Raw genomic sequence first — 20,459 nt, 5'->3', positions numbered from 1 at the left:
AGTATATATCCATGGAAAGTGTAGTCAATAGTTGTAGCTGTAATTGCAGCAGCCAGCAGCAGCAGAGAGTATCGAATGTCCTGTGCGTAATCAATGAGATGAAATTTGCATGGACACGTGACAAATAATTAACGAAAAATGCCGCGAGTTTTGGCGAGGGTTGATTGCCGGACAGCGCCCACTGTGCGCAGTACACTCAGCGAAAAAAAGTAGCTAGTTATTAATTTAACCAAATATTGCTTAGCTCTGGGATGTGTTAAAGTTTGTCGAAGTATTTCGCATAGTCATTTCATATTTATGCTCGCAATTAATTTCGTTTCTGTAGCTGATTTCGCTGAGTGTACGCACATTTTTAATCAATTGCTCTGCTGCTTTGTAGATTTATTGGCTTTATTCTTGTACACTTTTTACTACCAGCAGGCGCAGCAGCTGCGCAATTTGAATTTTCCATGGAAAATGCGCCGCTTGACCCACACAACGGCTGCATTTGACCGTGTGCTAAGTTTTTCCCTTTTCCTCTCTATTATGTTTTATATTTTTCGGTTATCGCATTTCTTGTTTTTTGGTTTTTTTACTAATCATTTGGAGGGTAATTTTTTTGTATTTTATTTTAAGCAAATAGCCTAATCAGCGTCTGCGTGGGGGTTGAGCCGGAAGCGAGGCACACACAAACACACACATTTCGTTTTTTATGAGGGTGCCTGTGGCACGGATAACAACTCGAGAAACAGCTGCTGCAGGCAAATTGTGTAGAGTATATTTTTAAAGAAAGAAGATATTAACATATATTTTCAACTGGGCATTGTTGACAAATTGCGTACTGCTTGAAAATCCAATCAAATATCAATTTAATAATTTGCTCCCAAAAGGCGTTCAACCGGCATAAAGTCCATAGAGTAGAAGTGGCCCCTATTTCTCAGACAGTACTTTAAAATCAAATAAATAATAAAAAAAAAAGGTCTACAATTGCGTGCGAGTGTCAATTGACGGCAATCAGTGAGCGAGTTTTTTTAAGGGCTGCGATAAGATTTGGGTTTTGTGGCAAATACAACTTAACAGCCGGGCCGGGCCGCAAGTGTGGCACGCTTCGCGCCGGGGCCGGGGCCGGGGGCTTGGGAAATCAATCAAAGAAAACGTAAATTAAATAAAACTGAAAGTTTAACAAATACACGTGTTTATTTTTATATATACATTACAAATTAAGATGTTTAATTAAATGATGCAAATAATTATGTTTAATTGTAAATGAAAATTAAAAGCTAGTTTTTGTTTTTTATGGTATTTGTTATACGTTTTTTTTGTTTGATTCGTTTTAGTGCTATTTTAGTTGTCATTATTTGGTTTAGTGTTGGACAGTGACGCAATTTTGCTAAAAGGCACGCAGCATTTTAAAAAACACACGTTTTTAAAAAATAAAATTAAAAATAGCAACATTTGCGCCGCTGCCTGACTATGGCCTCAGTTATGTTCCACTTTAACTTCAATTATTTTATTATTGTTTGATTTATATATTTTATATCTGTTATTTTTCAGCTGCGCACATTTCTGTAAAGAACAAACGCCTTAAATACTACTAAATAATATACGAAAAATGTGCGCAGATCTGAAAGAAAACAAACGCGTCTGTTATTGAATTGTGGCTGTGCTTAGTTCGTTTATATATGTATATGTATATATATATATATATATCATCTATAAGGTGGGTACCGCCTTGATGGCCAGGCCATTCGGCTGCGACCCCAACTTTGACTAGATTGAGTTTGGGTTTGTTTAGTTTTGCGACTAGCTTCGTAATTTTTGGTCAGTTTTTGTGTGCGTTTTCTTTCGGGAATGTGTTTCTTCTCTTTTCTCATTTTGTTGGAATGTTCCACTTACAATTAAAACTAAATAATAAATACTTGTAACTAAATGCTAAATATATAAATTGTTGTGCTTTCTTCTTTTTTTTTTCTTGGTTTCTTGTGCATGGCTTTTCTGTGTTGGTATCTTGAGGTAAATTCACTAAAAATTTCATTTACTTCTGCTCTATAAGTTGCGCAGTTTTCTTTTTGTTTGTTTGTTTATAAGCATAAATGTTCATATTGTTATATAAATTCATTTATTTAAATTATTGTTTTCAAGTCCGTCTGAGGTAGCATTTTTTTTTTGTTTTTACTTTTTATATGTTTCACTTGTTTCAACTATCTTTTATTTGTTTATATTTATTTCGCTTTTATCTTTATAGATTTTATTTAGTATTTTATTTAGTATATAAAAAGTACCAATGGTCATTGTACTTTTGCCCTGAGTTGTTCATGTTTGCCTTCTGCTGCTGCTGCTGCTGCTGCTGCAAAAAAATAACCTTTACTGGCGCCATTTTCATTATCTGTTCACACTGAATCGGTTCTATATAGCCCCGCCTTAGGTGTGCCCATCATTTGATGCGCTCTATGTACAGTTCATGTGTGTGTGTGTGAGTATGTGTGTGTGTGTATGTTTTGGCATAGGGTGTACTACAATATAGATGTATGTGTAAATTTGAAAAGAATAATTTGTTTAAAGTTCAAGTTATGTTCGAGTTTTCTAGTTGGCAATAAAAGTTCTTGTTTATAGAGCAGAGCGGGGAAAACTTGTTAATTGCTCGTATTTATCTACAGTGTATATTGTATCTGTGTGTGTGTTACTATGGAACCTTTGTATATAAGCACACCATGCCTAAATCTTCTTCTTTTTTTCCTTACTTAGCTCTAGAGCTGTCCTCCTAATTTTGATTTTGACTACTTTATATTTTTGATTTTGAGCAAATTTGTGCATAAAAATGTTCTCTTATATGCTGAAGCTTGAATTTGTGTACCTCTCTAGTTTTCTTTTTAGTTAGCACTACTAAATATAGTATTATACCAAAAATCCCTTAAACTAAGCGCACCGAACCCAGCCATATATCCATATATATGTGTGTGTGTGTGTGTGTGTGTGTGTGTGTGTGTGTGTTCTGTTAAGCTGATTGGCTATGGCTACTACGATATATGTTTGGTTATATGTATGTATATATCCTCTACACACGCCTCCCACTTTCTTCCACTTTCTCCCACTCTCCCAACTCTCCTGCCTGGCGACTTATGTATTATGTACGTATTTAATTTTCCTTTTTTTCGACTAAGTTACCTCTCCTCGTACCTTTCCCGTTTACGATACGTTAATGGCTTTTAAAAATTACTATTACGCATAGGAACTTTGATATTAATCACTAGAGATATAGATATATGTATTGTTTGGTATGTTATGCAATTTTTATGTTTATCTTTTTTTTTTGGTTTTCATTTGATTTTTATCATGTTATCTTGGTTATGGATTTATAAAAAAATATGTTTTTAGCACACAGTGTTGCCAGCTGAAACGGACTTGTTATTTGTTTTGATTATAGATATTCAAGTTTTTTTCTTGTAGTTGGTTTCATGTTAAACACAAAACGCATTAATTTTCACTATATATGCCACATATTTGCAATTCTGCAGATCTGCAGTTGCTGTAGCTATATAGCTATTGTATATAAACTTTACTTTAATGAGCTCAACTAATATGCGCACTCAGTCTTTTGTAGTTCCACTATTTTGTCTTGTCTTCTTGTCGGTTAACGGTTAACGGGCTGGGGTAGTGGGACGATAACTGCTTGCCACCACTGTGGCCGGCTGTAGCTTTCGTTAAAAGCTCAATGACACTTGCTAGTTATATTACCTAATCAGTGGATTAATCTTTGAGAGAAATAACCAAAACATCAAGAAAATTTGCTTTTTTAAAGAATTAGAAAACTTTCAATGAAGCAAGAAGTTCTCTAAGCTCATAAAGTTTTCGCGCTGCATGTTTTGTGCTTTCATTAAATATAAAAAATGTTGTCTAGCGCTTGAAGCTTAAAAGTTTGTTACTCCATTTCAGATTCAAGCTAAATCAATTGTTGTTTGTATTTCACTTGGAGCTTTAGGCTAAGAGTTTTTATATTCTTTTCGATGTTTGAGCTTAAAGCTCATTTAAGCTTCAAGCTGGATTAAATGTGCTTTCATTGGCCTAGAGCTTAAAAGTGTGTCACTCCTTGTATATTTTTTAAAAGCTTCTCTCGCTATCCTGCTCTGTCAGATTAATCCCATTATTGGGCATCATTTTAAGCTCGTGTCATTGTGCTATTGTTGTTGTAAATGGTTCTAAACAAAACGGTTGGGCTTTAACTTACATACGCTGGCAACACTCTTGTGTTGTTTTGGATTTGTGTGTGTATCGGTGCCTGGGAGCCAACTCTGGGCAAGCTTAGGCTGGTGTCAGCCTGAAGCTCAGTGTGGTCGACTCCGAGGCGCGCACGCGCACCGGCAAATAGACAAGGGCGGGCGCAAACAGACCCTCCGCATCGCCGTCGGCGGGCGTCAAATGGAAGGCCTGCATCTGATATGCCTCCTCGGACTTGTCCGGCTGCGCATAGCTGGCCGGCTTGCCGCTGCCATTGGCCAGATCGCTGCACGCCTCAAACGGCGAGGTGGCCGCCGAGCGTTGGGCGTTGATGCCGTTGGGCGTGCCGGGCTTGGAGTTGATGGTGCTGCGTCGTCCTGGCGTGGGTGTCACGGTTGCGGAACGTGCTTTCGGCGAGGCAGCAATTGTGCCTGGTGAGTGTATCGTTGTGGGCGTGGGTGTGGGCGTGGCAGCCTTCGCATTGCTGTGGCTGCTGCTGCTGTTGCTGCTGTTGTTGGTGGTGGTCAGATTCGTGGGCTCGATGTGCTCCACATCGGCTCGGTCGGCTCTCTCGCGGCTCGGCTTGGTCCTGGCCTTGCCCTGCACCAAGGCAAAGGATCTGTCCCGTTCGTTGCGCGGCGGCTCCGCCTCGGCGGCGACATGCGTCTCCCCGTCGCCTCCATTGTTGAGCAGCGCATGCGAGCGCTCGTGTATGAAGAGGAATGCATAGTAGGGCGTGGTGAAGGGGCAGAGCGAGCACTGGTATTCCTTGAAGCGTGGCGTCTGCTCGAACATGCCCGGCAACGGCAGCGGCAGCGGCATTCCCTTGGGCAGCTGCATCTGGCCAAACAGCTGCTGTTGCGCATTCTGCAGCGCCTGAGCCAGATTGTTGGCCGGACTGACGCCGGCGACGGCGCCAGCGGGATTCCCATTGGGTATCTTGAGCGTGGGACTGTTCGGCTTGCTGCCGGCGCCGCTCTGTGGCGACTGTTCCAGGTCGCGCAGCTTCTCGATGCCCGCGGCGCCGTGTTCGTTCATCAGATGCGTGCGCAGCCACTTGGCGCTGCGGAACTGGCGGGCGCACAACGGGCACAGCTCGTTGCCGGCGCCGGAGTCGCCGCCAATCGGCGTCAAATTGATCTCCGGCTCCAGAACCAGCTGCTGCTGTTGTTGTTGCTGTTGCTGCTGCTGCTGTTGCTGCTGTGCCTCGGCCTTGAGTCCGTTCTGGGCGCTGCCACGCGGCTGGGGCAATGGTGCCCCATCCTCGATGATGCCGTGCGTGTTGTGCTTGTGCACGCGCAGAAAGTACTTGCTGCACAGCTCCTTGTTGCATATGTTGCAGACGACGCCGCCGATTTGGGCGCCATTCTCGATCTCAATGCCGTGCATGCGCTGCATGTGCGTCTTCATGAAGTACTTGTTGCACAGCTCCTTGTTGCAGATCTCGCAATAGCTGGACGTCGGCGTTATGGTGTAGGCGGCACGCGGCGGCACAGCGGCAGCGCCGCCGGCAGCCGGCACCGTGGCACGCTCCGGCGTGTAGAAGCCTTCGCGCAGCGGACTGGTGCCGGGTATGCGGCCCAGATGCACCTCGGCGATATGTTGCTTGAATTCCTGTTGTGTGGCAAACTCGCGCTCGCACTGCTGGCAGCGCAGCTCATTCGCCGTCGACGTGGGCGTGACCGCAGCCCCGGGCGAACCGCCGCCTCCGCCGCCCAAAGGCGACAACTTGAGCGGCAACTGTGGCTGCTGCGGCTGCTGCTGTTGCTGGTAGAGCATGGGATGGCCCTCGGGCAGCAGCTGGCCAGCATGCTCGGTCATGAGATGGGCACGCAGCGCATACTGATGCTCCAGCTCCCGGCCGCACAGGTGGCACGGCAGCGGTCGCTTGCCATTGAAATCATTGAGCTGCTGCAGCATCGACTGCAGCTTCTGCAGATTCTGCAGGCCCATCGCAGAGCTGTCCAGCTTTTCCGGCGGCGTCGACTCATCGTAGGGCTCCAGTTTGATGCGCTTGTGTGGCTGCTCCTCCAGCTGCTGCTGCTGCTCGTCGTCGACTTGTTGCTCCTGGTCGGGCTGCTGTTCCTGCTCGGCGGCTGCCTTGGGCAGCATCAGATTGAGCGGCATGAATGGCCAGCCGGCGGGCATGACCGGCTGCTGCTCCTCCTTGCCCAGATCCTCGGGCGGCACAAAGACGCCATGACGCTTCCATTTGTGCGTGCGCAGAAAGTAACGATTGGCGTACTCCTTGCAGCACAGCTCACAGAATGCCTCCGGCAGCTGGACGCCCAGCCGCCGCAGCTTCTCCGGCGCACAGCTGGCGTCGCGCGCCTGTTGCTGCAGCTGGGCCGGCAGCTTGCGCGGCGGCGGCGCAAAGGCCAGCTCCTCCTGCTCTAGAGTGAAGTCCTCGCGAAAGCCTTCGGGCAGTTGATAGGGCTTCTGCTCGGCATCCGCCATGGGCTCCTGCTTGACCTGCTGCACTGGGGCTGGCAGCTGGGCAGGCTGTGGCTGCTCGTTGGGGCTGCCGCGTCGCGTCGCTTGGGGCGTTGGTGAGGCTGTGGGCGTGGCTGCCTGCTCGTGCTGCTTGGCGCGATGGCGGCGCATGGCGAAGACGTTGGTGAAGCGCTTCGAGCAGATGTCGCATTGCACCGCTGGCGGCGCCGGTGGCGTCAATTGTGGCTCTGGCTTTTGTGCTGCCGGCGGCAGCGGCGGCGGCGGCGGCTCGCGCGGCATTTGCAGCTGTTGGAACATGGAAGTGGAGCTGCTGCTGCTGCTCGTATTGTTGATGCTGTTGATGTTGTTGTTATTGTTGCTGTTGCTGCTGTTGTTGTTGTTATTGATGTTGCTGATATTGTTGTTGGGCGTGGCCAAGTCACCGGCGGGATCAAAGATGCCATGCTTGTTGGCCTTGTGCGTCTTGAGAAAGTATTTGTTGCAGAACTCCTTGTTGCACAACTCGCAATAGGCCTCCGGATTGAAGATGCGCAGCGGCGGCCGATTGAGTCCCTCGACGCCTCCAAAGCCGGGCATGCCCAAAAGTGGCCAGCCCAGCGCTGCGGCCTCCGGCGGAAATGCAAAGGCGGGCGGCATGCCCGGCAGCTGCTGTTGATGCTGCTGCTGCTGTTGTTGTTGCTGCTGGTGCTGCTGTGCCATGGCCTGCAGCCAGAGCTCGTGCTCCTTATTGTTGTTGCCATGTCCATTGGCCAGTTCCAGCTGCTGCTGCTGCTGTTGCTGCTGCTGCAGCTCCAGCTGCGTGGGACTGTCAGCACGCTCCAGTTTAACTTGAATGTTGGCCAGCAAGTCCATGGGCTCATCTGCCGCCAACTGTTGCTGCTGTTGCGACGACAACTGTTGCTGGTGCTGCTGCTGTTGATGCTGTTGATGATCCTGCAGCATGTGCAGGCTGAGCTTGAACTCTGTCTCAAAGTTCTCGCCGCACTGCTTGCAGTAGGTCTGATAGGGATTCATTGGCGATTGCTCCCGCTCCCGCTGCAGCTGCTGCTGCTGCTGCTGTTCCAGTTGCTGCCTCTCCTCCGCTTCTGATATGTCTTCGGGCTGTAGCTTCTGCTGCTGCAGCAGCTCGAATGTCTCCTTCAGCTTCTCGATGGACTTGGGTAGCAGCATTTTCGACAGCTTCTCCTCGTAGTCGATCACTGGCTCCGCTGCGGCATCTTTGGCGGCCCCCTCGTCCGTCTCGGCGCCGCTCAGATTGAGCGCCTCCAGACGACTAGGATTGTGTTGCTTGCGTCGCTTTTTGGCCGCATCGTTGAGCGCCTCCAGCAGCTGCAGCTGCATGGCTGCTGCATTTGCTGCGGCCGCGGCCATTGCGGCCATTGCCGTTTGATCCAAAACGCCGTCTGCCTCGCCCTCGGCCTCGCCGTCGCCCTCGCCCTCCTCCTCGCCATCAGCTTCGTCTGCCTCATTTGTGTTGCTTCCCGTGGCGCTCAACTTCGACTTGGACTCCGTGTCCAAGTGCGCTTGCTGAGTGGGTGACATTTCTGTGGCTGTTGTGCTCGCTGCTGTTGCTGCTGTTGTTGTTGCTGCTGTGGCTTCATGTGGCTGCAATGTGTGACTGTTGTTGTTGTTGTTGTTGCTGTTGTTGTTGCTGGTGCTGTTGTTGCTGCTGCCGCCGCCGCGATTTGTGTTGAGTGTGGATGAGTTGGAGACATCGGAGAGCGCTGTGTCCTCGCTGCTCAGATCCGGCGGTGGGGTGGCATATATGGATGCGGCCATTTTGGATGATATTACTGTGAGAATGACAACGACAACAACAACGAAAAAAGGAGAAAAGAAAGCATAAAGGACAATGAGTCGCAGCGTACAGAGTGCTTTAATTAAAGAAGCCCCAAACTAATTGGGTGTCTAAAGTTGCAGGAAGCTTAAGCATGCCAGCTGAATACGTGGAATACGTCGGGTTTTATTTGGGTTTAACTCTAACTGGTTTGTGTGGGTCACATGAGCGCTATCCAGGCTGGGTAACGTGGTGGGGTTCCGGTTCGGTGGAGCCTACGGTATGAATAGCTTGGGGCTTAAATCGTGTTAAGCTCCCTCCTCGCCTCTCTCCTCGCCTATGTACTAAACTTCTATTCAATTTTATTTCTATTTGCCGCAAAAGTATGTTGCCAAAAATGTTGTACCTACACACACTAATACACACACACACATACACACTAGCACACACACGCACATCTGGCATACAACATTTTGTGTCTCATTTCCTTATGCGCTTAATTTCATTTTTCTTCTGCTTTTCTTTTGCGCTCTGTAATTTTTTTTTCTTTCTCCCAGCACTTTTTCATTTTTGTGCAAATTCTATGAAAAATTTTTCCATTATGTACACAAATACATGCGCACATCCCACACACATACGTATTTATATGTATATAAAGAAAAGTTTTTGTGCGCCCAGCTGCCACCCACAGCCGCACACATCAACAAAAACACACACACATTCACACACATATACATATATACATATACACTTGCAACCCCATTGCCGCACACGAAAATTTATACAAAGTCATCCGATTTAAGGAATACAAATTTTGCTTATTTTGTGCGGCGAACACACACAAACTTTCCTCCACCCCACACACACCCAACCACCCACACACACACACACACACACACATACACTCGCACACACACACACACACTCATACACGCCCAGTGTAATATTTGGCAACCAGTCGCCCCCGCTGACACCGTCACTTGAACTGCGCATAAAACTTATAAAAATTTTCTTCAACATGACTTGGTAAAATAAATTTGATTCTCAAGAAAGCAAAAGGAAGCCGACAACGACACGAAGACGGCCCAAAAAAATAGGAAGGAGGCGGTGCGGCCAGAGCGTGTGGCAGGGGCAGACGAACAGGCACAGGACAGGCTGCCACTGGCAACCGTGTGGCAAGGGGCCAAGGCAAAGGCAAAAATGTCGAAATAAACCCAACAAAAAAAAAAAAAATAAGCGAAGAAAAATAATTTTTTTTCCCTATTTTCTCGACGCGAAGGCAGGCAGAAGAAAAATATTCTCAACTATGCTGCAGACATAAATTAAGTTTCCATGGTTGGAAATTGGTTCTCTCGTAGATGTTGTTGCTGTTGTTGACTTTGCTTTTATACAATTTCAGCAATGAAGGCAAAACCCACCGCCCCTTCCCTGCACTACGCCCACTTTGGTACTTTGAGGAGTTAAGCAAAAATGCCTGCCAGAATGTGTGTAATGTCTGTGTGTGTGTGTGTGTTTGTGTGTGTGTGTGGGTGACTGAATGTGGTTGGGATTTTTATAAAGCCTAAGGTAGTTTGATGTTATTTTATTTGATTTTTCTTCTTTTTTTTTTTGCCAGCTCTTCGTCTACTTAAATGAAAATGGGCAGCAGCCGAGTGTAAACAGGTCTGGTACTTGGCCATATATCAAACTGAGATACGAGCCCCAGCAAATCGCGCTAATTAGCAAACTTAACAGATATCTATATATAGCATAAGGGCTTAAGCTCACTTTACAACACTAAACATTTATCTATATATAGTATAAGAGCTTGAGCTCACTTTACAACACGTACTCATTAATTTATTATCGGAGAAAAAGCTCAATTTCTTTAAGTTTAGCCAAAGCTTTAAGCGAGGCTTTTAAGTTTCTTGCTAGCACTTTGCGTATATTGCGAAATTCGTTCAACTACCGTTACACGTTTCGTTCACTTGCACTTTCGTTAAGTTCGCGCTCAGTTTATCGAGTCGCTGGCGCATGCGCACTTCGCTGCTGCTGCTCGTGTCCTGCCAAGTGGCTCGCTCGTTTTCAACTGCCGCATGACGCAGCAGAAACGCCAAACACAACAAAAAATCAAATGAAAAAAACTGTCAAATCGCAGTTACAAGCGCAAAATCAAAACAGCAAACAAAATTGATACTAAAATCACACACTCACACACACACAATTGCATGGAAATGTATCAATGCACACCCCGCAGCACATTTAATAGTTTTCCCTACACATACACACACACACACACAGGCAGGCAGATAGCTACCCACAGCATTTTTCCCCATGCTTTGCACCCAAAAAACCTCAATAAAACACCCCAAAATATCAAAAATCAAATAATTTCCCTTAAAAAAAAAACACCAACAACAGCAACGCGCACAGCGACAACAGAGCGTCGCTGCTCGGAAAACCATTATTGCTCCGCCCCTTTTTTCAACTTTTCACTAACCACCACACACACATACACGGTCACACACACGAACACACACACATGCATACACAGTCACTCAAGCGAGCGCGTTATGTTGACTTTTTTTCCTGCTCGTGCCAATTTATCATTGTTCGATAGTTTTTCAATTTGTTTTTCCAGCTACTGTTCTGTTGTTGCTGTAGTATTTGTTGTTGTAGCTGTTGTTGTTGTTGTCGTTGTTATTGCCGCGAGTCACAGTTCCATTTTTGTTATTCTAATATATTCAACATTTGTGACTTTGTCGCGACTTTTCGTTGGGTTCGCCCTTAGAACTTGATATGGGTTTTTCTCATGTTCTTGAGTCGCTCGTTTTGCAGCACTCAATTCTTGTGTATTCATTGTATTCATATCTGCAAAGTGAGTGCATTTGACAAGTCCCATTCATGTAGTCTATAAATTGGAACCGCAGCTGATTGCAGCAATTGCTTCGCCCCATTCTTATGTGTAATCTTGTCGGGCGCACATCTCACTTAAATATGGACTTAAGTAATTGCCGTCTTGTTTTCGAAGGTCTTCAGGGGTAGCAAAATCTGTAAGCAAATTTCTGTGGTAGCAGCCAATTGAATGGGCATTTAAGCTGTGGGTTTTACATTTTTAGTGGCAGAAGAGGGTGCTAAAAAAATTGTGTTTACCTGAACTGGAAGGGTATGAGCAAAGACAATATGAATACTCTTTATATTGTCTTTGGCATAGGCTTACATAGATGATAAACAAGTCAATTATGGTTGATTATAAGATAACTAATCTTAACGATCCGTTCGTTTAAGGAACTTTGCGGAGCTGGAACGTAGAACCAGACTTTAAATGAGGCTTACTTTATAATTTAGAGGGGATTGGGGGAGGTATTCAAAATGTGAAATATTCGAAATCTGTATATAATATGCAACCAACTTAATGCCAAGCTTGATGCATTTGGCACTTAGAATCTGCGAGCTGTGAATAAAAAACTATGTCTTAATATCGACATTAAGGAAATGAGAGGAGATATCAGAACAAAAGAATATACCCTTTATGTATATAGTATAGAAGCTTTTGAAGTATCCAGAACCAACGGGCTAACAGGGAAGAACAGAGAGACAAACATGGCTAGATCAACTTAACTTCACGGCCTCATAATGAAAATGGGATAAGAGACGAGTGTACCTTTGACAAATAACACCTTCTCAGGGTTTTATTCCGTATTTATAATAATAAGAGCTCCAACAAATATCTTTAGTTACGACATCGCACAACATTCATTCATCAAGCTGCAGATTCAAGTGAGTTACAAAGCGCAAAGTAGTTCCCAAAATAACTCATCTAGCGAGAACTAACATATTTTATAGAATTCATCCATGTATCCCAAGGTTTCATGTTTTTGGGACTTTATTCTAAGTAATAAGCTTGGCAGGCCGTTTTGACTCAAACGAATGACAGCTAAATTAGTTGGCTTGACTTGATCTGATTTTGCTTCACCTTCGCAAATTTGATCCAAAATGTATGCCCATTATGTGTAGCTCCCCTGACATATCCAAGGCAATGTTTGGGGTTTTTTCTTACGCACTGATAGATTGATTTTGACTTTACAGGATGCTCACGGATGTGGGCAAATGTGTGTCTCTCTCATATGTGTGTGCGTGTTGGCCACACCACCCTTTTGCCCCAACAAAAACAACAACAGCCCCACCTCCCGCTCTCCGTCAGGCACATGACAGCACGACGGAAAAGTGAAAGTGACTTGCCAGGTTCATCTCGGTCTCTATGTCTGTCCATTTGTCGTCCTGTTTGCCTCTCTATCTGCTGTCCTGCCATGTCCAATGCTCGCACTGGTTTCAGTTTCTGGACATGCGCACTCTTGGCCAACACATGGTGGCTGTTGCCTTCCCCCTCCCAGTGCACGCTGCTCTCTCGCACGCGCTCTCGGCACCGGCTGAGCGGAGTCATATGGAGCGCATGTGTGTGTGTGTGTGTGTGCGTTAAAGTCGAAATCGCCGGTTGAACGAACCAGGCGCACAAAATAGCCCAACAGCCGCAGCAGCGGCAGCAGCAACAGCATTGGAAACCCATTGGCCAGAGTCGAGTCGAGTTTGGAGCATGGAGCGCGGTGCGTGGCGCGTTCAGCTGCGTCCCAGTTGTCTGGCCACGTCCAGTGGTCAAGGTTTGCTGTTGACTTTCACTTTTCACATGTCGGCATGTCGGCCTGTCCGTGTGTCCAGCGCCAGTGTGACGTTGCGGTTGCCATCGGATTCGGTATAGCCGATGCCGGCACTTTCGCTTTCGCATTTGCCCACACACACACACACACACAATAGGCATTTGAGCGGGACTAGAAGGGGAGGTAGGTAGGTAGGTCGGTCGGTCGGTCGGTTGGCTGGCCATGATATTGGGTCAAGCGCTAGTAGGCGCATGTCTGTTGCTGGACACTACACGTGTGCACTCGAAATGTAAACAAAGGACAGCAACAACAGTCCAATTCGAAAGCTTTGCCCACACGTAATTATAGCTTCCAGCCGGGTGACAACTGTCAACCGCCCTGATAGTTGCCCGGCTACAAACAATCATTAAAGAATTTAAAACCCAGACTGAACCGCTGTAAACGCCCCTAGCACACATGCAAATGTACGCCCACCTGGTTTTTATTTTCATTGGGTAATTACCAATTGAAATTATTCCAGGTGCCCGTGTGTGCGTGCACCTTTTGACGCGCCTATGATTGATATATGCTCATGACCGTGCTTATGCCCCCGACGCGCATATGGCATACTTTATATGACACCCCCGCCCCAGCTGGCCGTATGCAATTAATATTCTGTTGAAAATCAAATTGAAAATATTTTTGGTGGCTCAAAACCCACCACCAGCTCGCCTGCAAAGTGCTGATGCATGTTTGGGTTTTGTGATGTGCGGAGGAGGTTTTGGTTGTGCGGCTCAAAATGTGTGCGACAAATTGATTTTAGAGTAGATCGAGTTGCGGTTGTTATTATTGATGGAGTTCTAGTGCTTGTTGAGTGGCTGATGCATTCGTTTTGGTATTTTGTATAGATTGTTAAATCAAGAACTTAATCAATAAGCGATGTTTGGCAACAACTTCTATATTATTATTGAATGAACCGGGCAATGCCGGGTAATCTTTTCTAATTATTTATAATTTAATTTATAAATATAGTAACTTTAAGTAGCACCGGCTACATTGGCTTTCGGCTTAGGCTGCATTCATGCACCTTGGATTTGAACCAGGGTCCTGCTTTTTCAGCTGCCTGGACTTGTAATTTACCTAATGTGGACTGCATTAATATTATAATATTCACAAAACGTCCTATTTGAAAATATTAGATGACATATAGGTTTCTTTGGAATACCGGGCAACGCCGGGTAATTATTTTAGTTATTAAATTTATAATTTTTAAAAGTCATTAGCCCAATTTTTGAAGTAGCGCTGGTTACGATAGCCCTCGGCGAATAAGGCACCTTGGACTCGAACCAGGGTCCAGCTTCTTCAGGACGAGTGCTTTATCTACTGTTGACTGTATTTCAGAATAGGACTTTTGACTCCTATTCCAAAAACTGTATAATTTGAATTTGTTTCCCTGAAGTGTTTACTATTATTTTTAGATTAAGAGGGAAACGTGGGCGTTACGGATAACGCACAACCCGTCGGTCTGTCGAGAAATACAAGGACATAAACCGAAATAGAACACCCTAACAAATGAATGTTCAATGTCCTTTACAGTTGACTTGGTAGCTGAATTTCCAACATTTTCTGCTTAGCGTGCTCATTAGCAAGAAATCTCATTAGAAACTAATGAAGGTACGTTGGCAACAACAACATCCACACACACACACACACACACACGCTGTCTATCTCACACACACACACACACATGCACCCGCTCAATAATACTGGCAATTATTTTGTATTCGACTTTGGCTTAAGTTAAATTTTTATACATATTTTTTCTCATTTTTACTTTGGCATCTCTCGCCTGGCGAATGGCGGACAGAGTGAAAAATTAATTTCCCAGCATATTTGCTGTGCCGTTCGAACTGCTAAAGCGAATCGAAAGGGAAAGCCAATGAGAACAACTACATATTTCCATCCCGTTCATGCACTTAATTTTTTCTATCAAATATTATTTGTACAATAAACTAAAATGAGTGAGTGTATGTGTGTGTGTGTGTGTGTATGTTCCATCCCCTGAGCGCTCCAATGTACGTATGTGTTACTGTGTGTGTGTGTGAGGGCAAGATAAAATAAAAATACGAAAAATGTGGAAAAAATACAAGAAAAATTAATAATGAAACACACACACACACACACACACACACTGGCACAGAGACAAGGACAACCACTGTGTGTGTACATAAGTATGTATATACACAAGCCATTCGCGTGTGGGTGTGCGTGTGTGTGTATGTGTGCTGGCTATTTTGGGCAAGGGCGGCACAAATAATAATCATTTTTATAATAATGCAAGTGTATCTGACCGAACGAAGATATGTGTGTGGGGCTACGGGGAGGGCCGAGGGGGAGAAGCCAGCGATCGTCATTATCGTCATCGGCATCGTTATCTCGCGCACAGGCAGGAGGGCGGGCGGGCAAGGCAAGGCAACCAGCCACCCCCCAAAAGTATGCAGCAAATACTTTCGAGCGCACAAGTGAAATCTATCGCAGAAAAAATTTTCACAAACTATACGAAAAATAAGCAGCAACAGCAACAAAACAAAAAAGAATTCCATAAATTTTTGCTGCTACGCTTTGGTCCTCGCTTCCACACAGACGACACACACATACGCAGCGAGGGGAAGTTTGCAATTTTATCACAAACGCACACACACACGCACACACACTTACATTTACGCCCCCCCTCCCGCAGCCGGCATGCAGCGACTTTATGAAACCATCAAATTATTTTCTTTTCCATTTCTGACACTCAAAAGAAACCCAAAGAAAGCAACGGCAGCAGCAGCAGAAGAAGGAGAACAAAAAGGGAATTACATGCTACGGCAGAAAAGTAGTTGGGAAAGAGGCAAACGAAAAAAAAAAAAATAAATATTATTTTCCAGTTACACACGGCTTCGTCCCCCCGGTCGCCATGGCACATCCTTTACATTCATTTTTCTGGCCATGCTGCTGCCTCAAAGTTTTGCGACCGAATTCCCCTTCCGCGCCCGCTAAGCTATCCCAAATGCCTGCGGGTTACTTTTTGCTTCTCTGTCAGTGTATCTGTGTGTGTGCGTGTGTGTGTGTTTGAATGTGTGTGTGCGCAGCGACTTCGTCTTATTCGAGTACGAAATTTTTATGAGAAAATGCCTGCCAGCTCTGCTGCTGCTGGTTGAAGTATGTTTGCTTGTGTACCCAGTTGGACACAAATGCATGAAAAAGGCACCACTCACCGCCTGTGAGAAATAGTTTTCAGACAACTTCTTATACAATTTGCTGCTAACATTTCTTGTGCAGACTCAGTATTAAAAGGCATGCTAAAAGTAGTTCCCTGAGCAGCGATTCTGTCATATGAAAGCAGCTAGTCATATTAATTATGCGCTGATATTGTGTGCTAGTTAGATACTTTGTTCTAACTCTCTCGGCTGCCAGGTCCCACTGGGCTACCTGCCCATGGGCGTTTGTATGGGTGCCTGAGCCGAGTTATAAGCCTCAACTGTGCTGTATATCAAAATATTTAAAAGCAAATATAATATTTGTGGGTATTGGGTAAAAGGCACTGGGAAAATGGGAAATGGGCAGGCCATAATAGAAAAACACTTAAGCAGCCGCCTAGTGGTCGAGAGGGGAGGGGGGCGGGGGCGGGGGCGAGACCGGGGATAGAGTTGGCTGCCTGGCGCCTTCGTCTATGCTAGGCGAAATATCAAAAGGCGTACAAAATGTAAAAATATTAATAATGAGCCAGGCGACGGCGCCGAGTCCAGCGTCAGCCAAAGGCAACCAAATAACGCCAACGAGAATGTGGCGGAAAAAATTGTGGAAAATTTATTGATTTTGACTTTGAGAAGAGAGCGCCAACAAAAATAAAATGAAAATCAACAAAATGAATGCTTCAACAGCACATGCTATAAACGATTGTCCGACTGTTTATCAGTCGCATATAGGCATATATATATATACATATATATATATATACAACATATGTATATGCATTATAATAAAATTGATTTCGATCTTATCGTGCTTATCGTTGAAATTTTTATATTTTTATTGGCGTTCGCATTAAAAATACTTAATCTCACAGCGGAGTTATTATGGCAGCCACCCCCATTTTAGGGGGTTTGCGGGTTGCGGGGGGGTGCTTTAATAATGTCCATATCGAAATTTTACTTTATCGCGATTTTTCGCTGGCTGCCTCTTTTTTTTTTTTTTTAGTGTGCGTCGTTCATAATAATATTATTATTTTTACGTTATTAGCACCCGTAGGGCGTATCGTGGCGTATGCGTAATGCGCGATAAAATGCGCGTCGCAGCGTGCATGAGTGTGTGTGTGTGTGTGTGTGACTGTCAGCTAATGAGACTTTTTAATAAATTGCCCCACCATTTTTAGTACAATTTTCATTATTAATAAAAGTTTATGACATATATATCAGCCGTATGCGTTTTTGTTGTGTAAATGTGTGTGTGTGTGTGTATGTGTTTGTGTGTGTCTGTCGCTGTTTTGTTTAATAAAACAGAAGCTCCGAACAAGAGTGGCAGACTAGAGGATACCCTGTACAATGCATGGCCGAATATGTAGTGTAAACATAAAGAGAAATGTTTTTCTAGAAATTTTTCTATTGACATAAAAGGTGAATACGAGGTTTTTACTTCTACTTGCTGCTGCTTTGCTTAAAGTCTTAAACAAATTTAAACTTGTGCATAAATCTTCATCCCATAGCCATAGACCTGGCTAAATACATACAATAAGCCATTAATTTTCTGTCTGCCCCTTTCTCCGCCTTAAAACAACTTTATGATACCCGCTTGAGTCGCTTTTATGGCTGCAGGGTATTAAAAACAGCAAGCACACAAAATTTATTAGGCCAATTAAATTTCATAAATTCACACATGTGTGCATGTGGGTGTGTGTGTGTGTGTGTGTGCGCGCGTCATGGCGACGTCAAAGCACGATGTGCATTAGAGCGCCTAAAAGTAGATAGCCACAAAAGCAAAAGGAAATAATTATCATTTTCGAATTTATGGCGAAGAAACCTTTTAAAGTGACTTTCATACTAATGAATGGGAACGTTGTTGCATTTGTGTGTGGCAAAGTAGGACGCTGTGTTCAAAAGATAAAACTTGCATAGGATTCCGGCAAAACTAAAGAATATAGAACCCAAGGGCAGCCCAATTGTTGCTGACTGTGATTATATATTTATATTCTCTTGTACATTCCACCTATTTCAAAAGTTATTGAAATAATTTTTTCTTTACATACATCAAAATTTTAAGTACAGGGTTCAGGGATTTAATCTTCAGCTGCTATCCTAAATGCATGCAATATGTTTGGATTATATTTGAAGGGCTATAGATAGATAGATATAGAGTTATATATGATTATATCTACTTCTGATAATATTGGTTATATTGTGCGTTAATTTCCTTAAACTTTTCTCTGCCAATTTCAGTTTAATTATTTTTGGTTCAATTTCGAGTAGAAATTAACGGCACTTGTATTATATCTAAGGAATCGTAGCATATAAAAGCATCAAGCAATACAGTTCTTTATTGTTGCCAATTAAAAAAGCCAATTTTTGTTGAATTTTATTTATAATTTGCCAATGTTCATTTGGTTTGTTAAATGTTTTTAAGTTCAATTCAATTTGAAGCAAGCAAATTTGTATAGCGCATATTTTGACTACTATTTTATATATAATATATTTTAACTGCAGTTCTCGTAATATTTATAGTGATAGGGTTTGTTTTTTGTAGGCTTTGGCTGGGACTCACAATGTCTCTAGTCAGAGAGCGCACCTTAATCCTACGTGTAAACTTATATGAAAATAAACGCGCAACGTAACGAGTTTTGTATCTGATCTGATCGGGATTATGAACGGCATTATGTTAAACAAAAATAATTTAGCGTGTATCAAAATTAGCAACATTTTGCCTTGTTTTTGCCTTTTTTTTTTGTATTTATTATTATTTATTTGTTGGTGTTTGTTTACATAAGAAAGCACTTGATATTGTTAAGTTATGCACTTGCTTGGCCCAGCACTTGGAAAGTGTCATTTGGCTAATTCAAATCCTGCGACACGTATTTATTTAAATTTTTATTATTTATTTAAACACATTAATCGGTCACTGAGTTGGGCTTCAATTTGATATTTCATATTCGTATTTGGCTTGCTGTTGCTTCCTGTTGTTGTTGTTGTTGTTGTTGCTGTTGTTGAAACTTACAGAACTTGTACAGGGCGTTTCACTTATTTATCATACCGACAAGTCTAGCACGCCGTTGTGGTGGCCACGCGCGGCTACTTCTGCACCACGTACGCGTTTTCTGTAGACTGAATTTTGGATATTTTCAGTTTTTCCGTTTGACAGCCTGTCGCCGCATATTGCCCAAAAGGATGCACAAACTCCCACACAGCCAGAGAGCGAGAGCGAGAGCGAGAGAGAGCGCAGCCAGTGCACGAGAGAGTTTATGGAGAAAACAAAAAAAAAAAAAAAAACCACCACCAGCAGCAGCAGCACCACTAACACCACCAACACCACCAACATCCCCAACCCCCAACCACCACTCGAATGGGTAAGCGGCGCTCTGTTGCTATTTTGTTTACTTTCGTTGCGGGGGCGTTGGGCTACAGTGGGCGTGTGCTGGCCAAAAACATGTGCTAGCCAAGCATACCCTATAATTTTACAAAATTTCTAAGATATTTTTTAGCCCACTTCAGAGCCTGCTGTCAGCTTTTGAATAGATTCTAGCAGCATTTACAATATTGAGCTGCAACTGGCATTAGCTACTCATATGTCTATATGTATAGATTTATATAGCGCGCCCACTTGATGGATTCGCAGGCACACACACACACACAGTCACACTCACACACACATACACATGAAATGTAGGCGAGTGCGACACCCTCAGCGCTGAGGACATGCGCTGTCGCAGCGACTCTCAGAGAGTTATTTGGCTTGGCCACTCCACAGTTTTTTAATATACTTTATCAACATATCGCAGTCTCTGATAAAACAATCATCGTTTATGGTGCAACACGCTCGTCACACACACACACACATTATGATATTGTGCCTCCCACCCCCCCCCCCCCCCAGCAAGCGAGGGTGGTTAGTGTAAGCCGCACAACTTGATGCCAAGTCAAGTCCTCTGACAAAGGCCAAACTGGGTTAACTTCAAATGCAAAAAAACCAGCCCACAAATTGGGTAATGATTTTTGAACCAATCCTCCAATCCTTGCCACAAATACATATACAAATGCGTATGCGTAACCTGCGCTTAGCGTGCGGCTCGTTAAAGGCGCCTCCCGCAAAAGTTTTCTATTTTTTTTTGTGGGGGGCCCAAATGAACGCCGGAAATGACAAGGCATAGTTTTCGCATTTCTTTTAAACTA

General features: G+C 44.2%; 1 protein-coding gene across 1 annotated transcript; it reads right to left on the bottom strand.

Annotated features, from left to right (window-relative positions):
• Positions 1-3,038: 3,038 nt before the first annotated feature.
• Positions 3,039-19,463, bottom strand: LOC135432639 (uncharacterized). Its single transcript, XM_064688370.1, has 2 exons — positions 19,288-19,463; positions 3,039-8,441 (listed from the first exon to the last, which is right to left on the bottom strand). Exon 2 carries the CDS (start codon positions 8,425-8,427, stop codon positions 4,279-4,281), a length of 4,149 nt encoding a protein of 1,382 aa, XP_064544440.1. The 5' UTR covers positions 8,428-8,441; positions 19,288-19,463; the 3' UTR covers positions 3,039-4,278.
• Between the last annotated feature and the right edge of the window lie 996 nt (positions 19,464-20,459).

Source organism: Drosophila montana, unplaced genomic scaffold (assembly GCF_035044405.1).
Source record: "Drosophila montana isolate Dmon_TW-CO22-7 unplaced genomic scaffold, ASM3504440v1 contig_3207_1, whole genome shotgun sequence".
NCBI lineage: Eukaryota > Metazoa > Arthropoda > Insecta > Diptera > Drosophilidae > Drosophila > Drosophila montana.
This window is presented reverse-complemented; position numbering and strand designations above follow the sequence as displayed.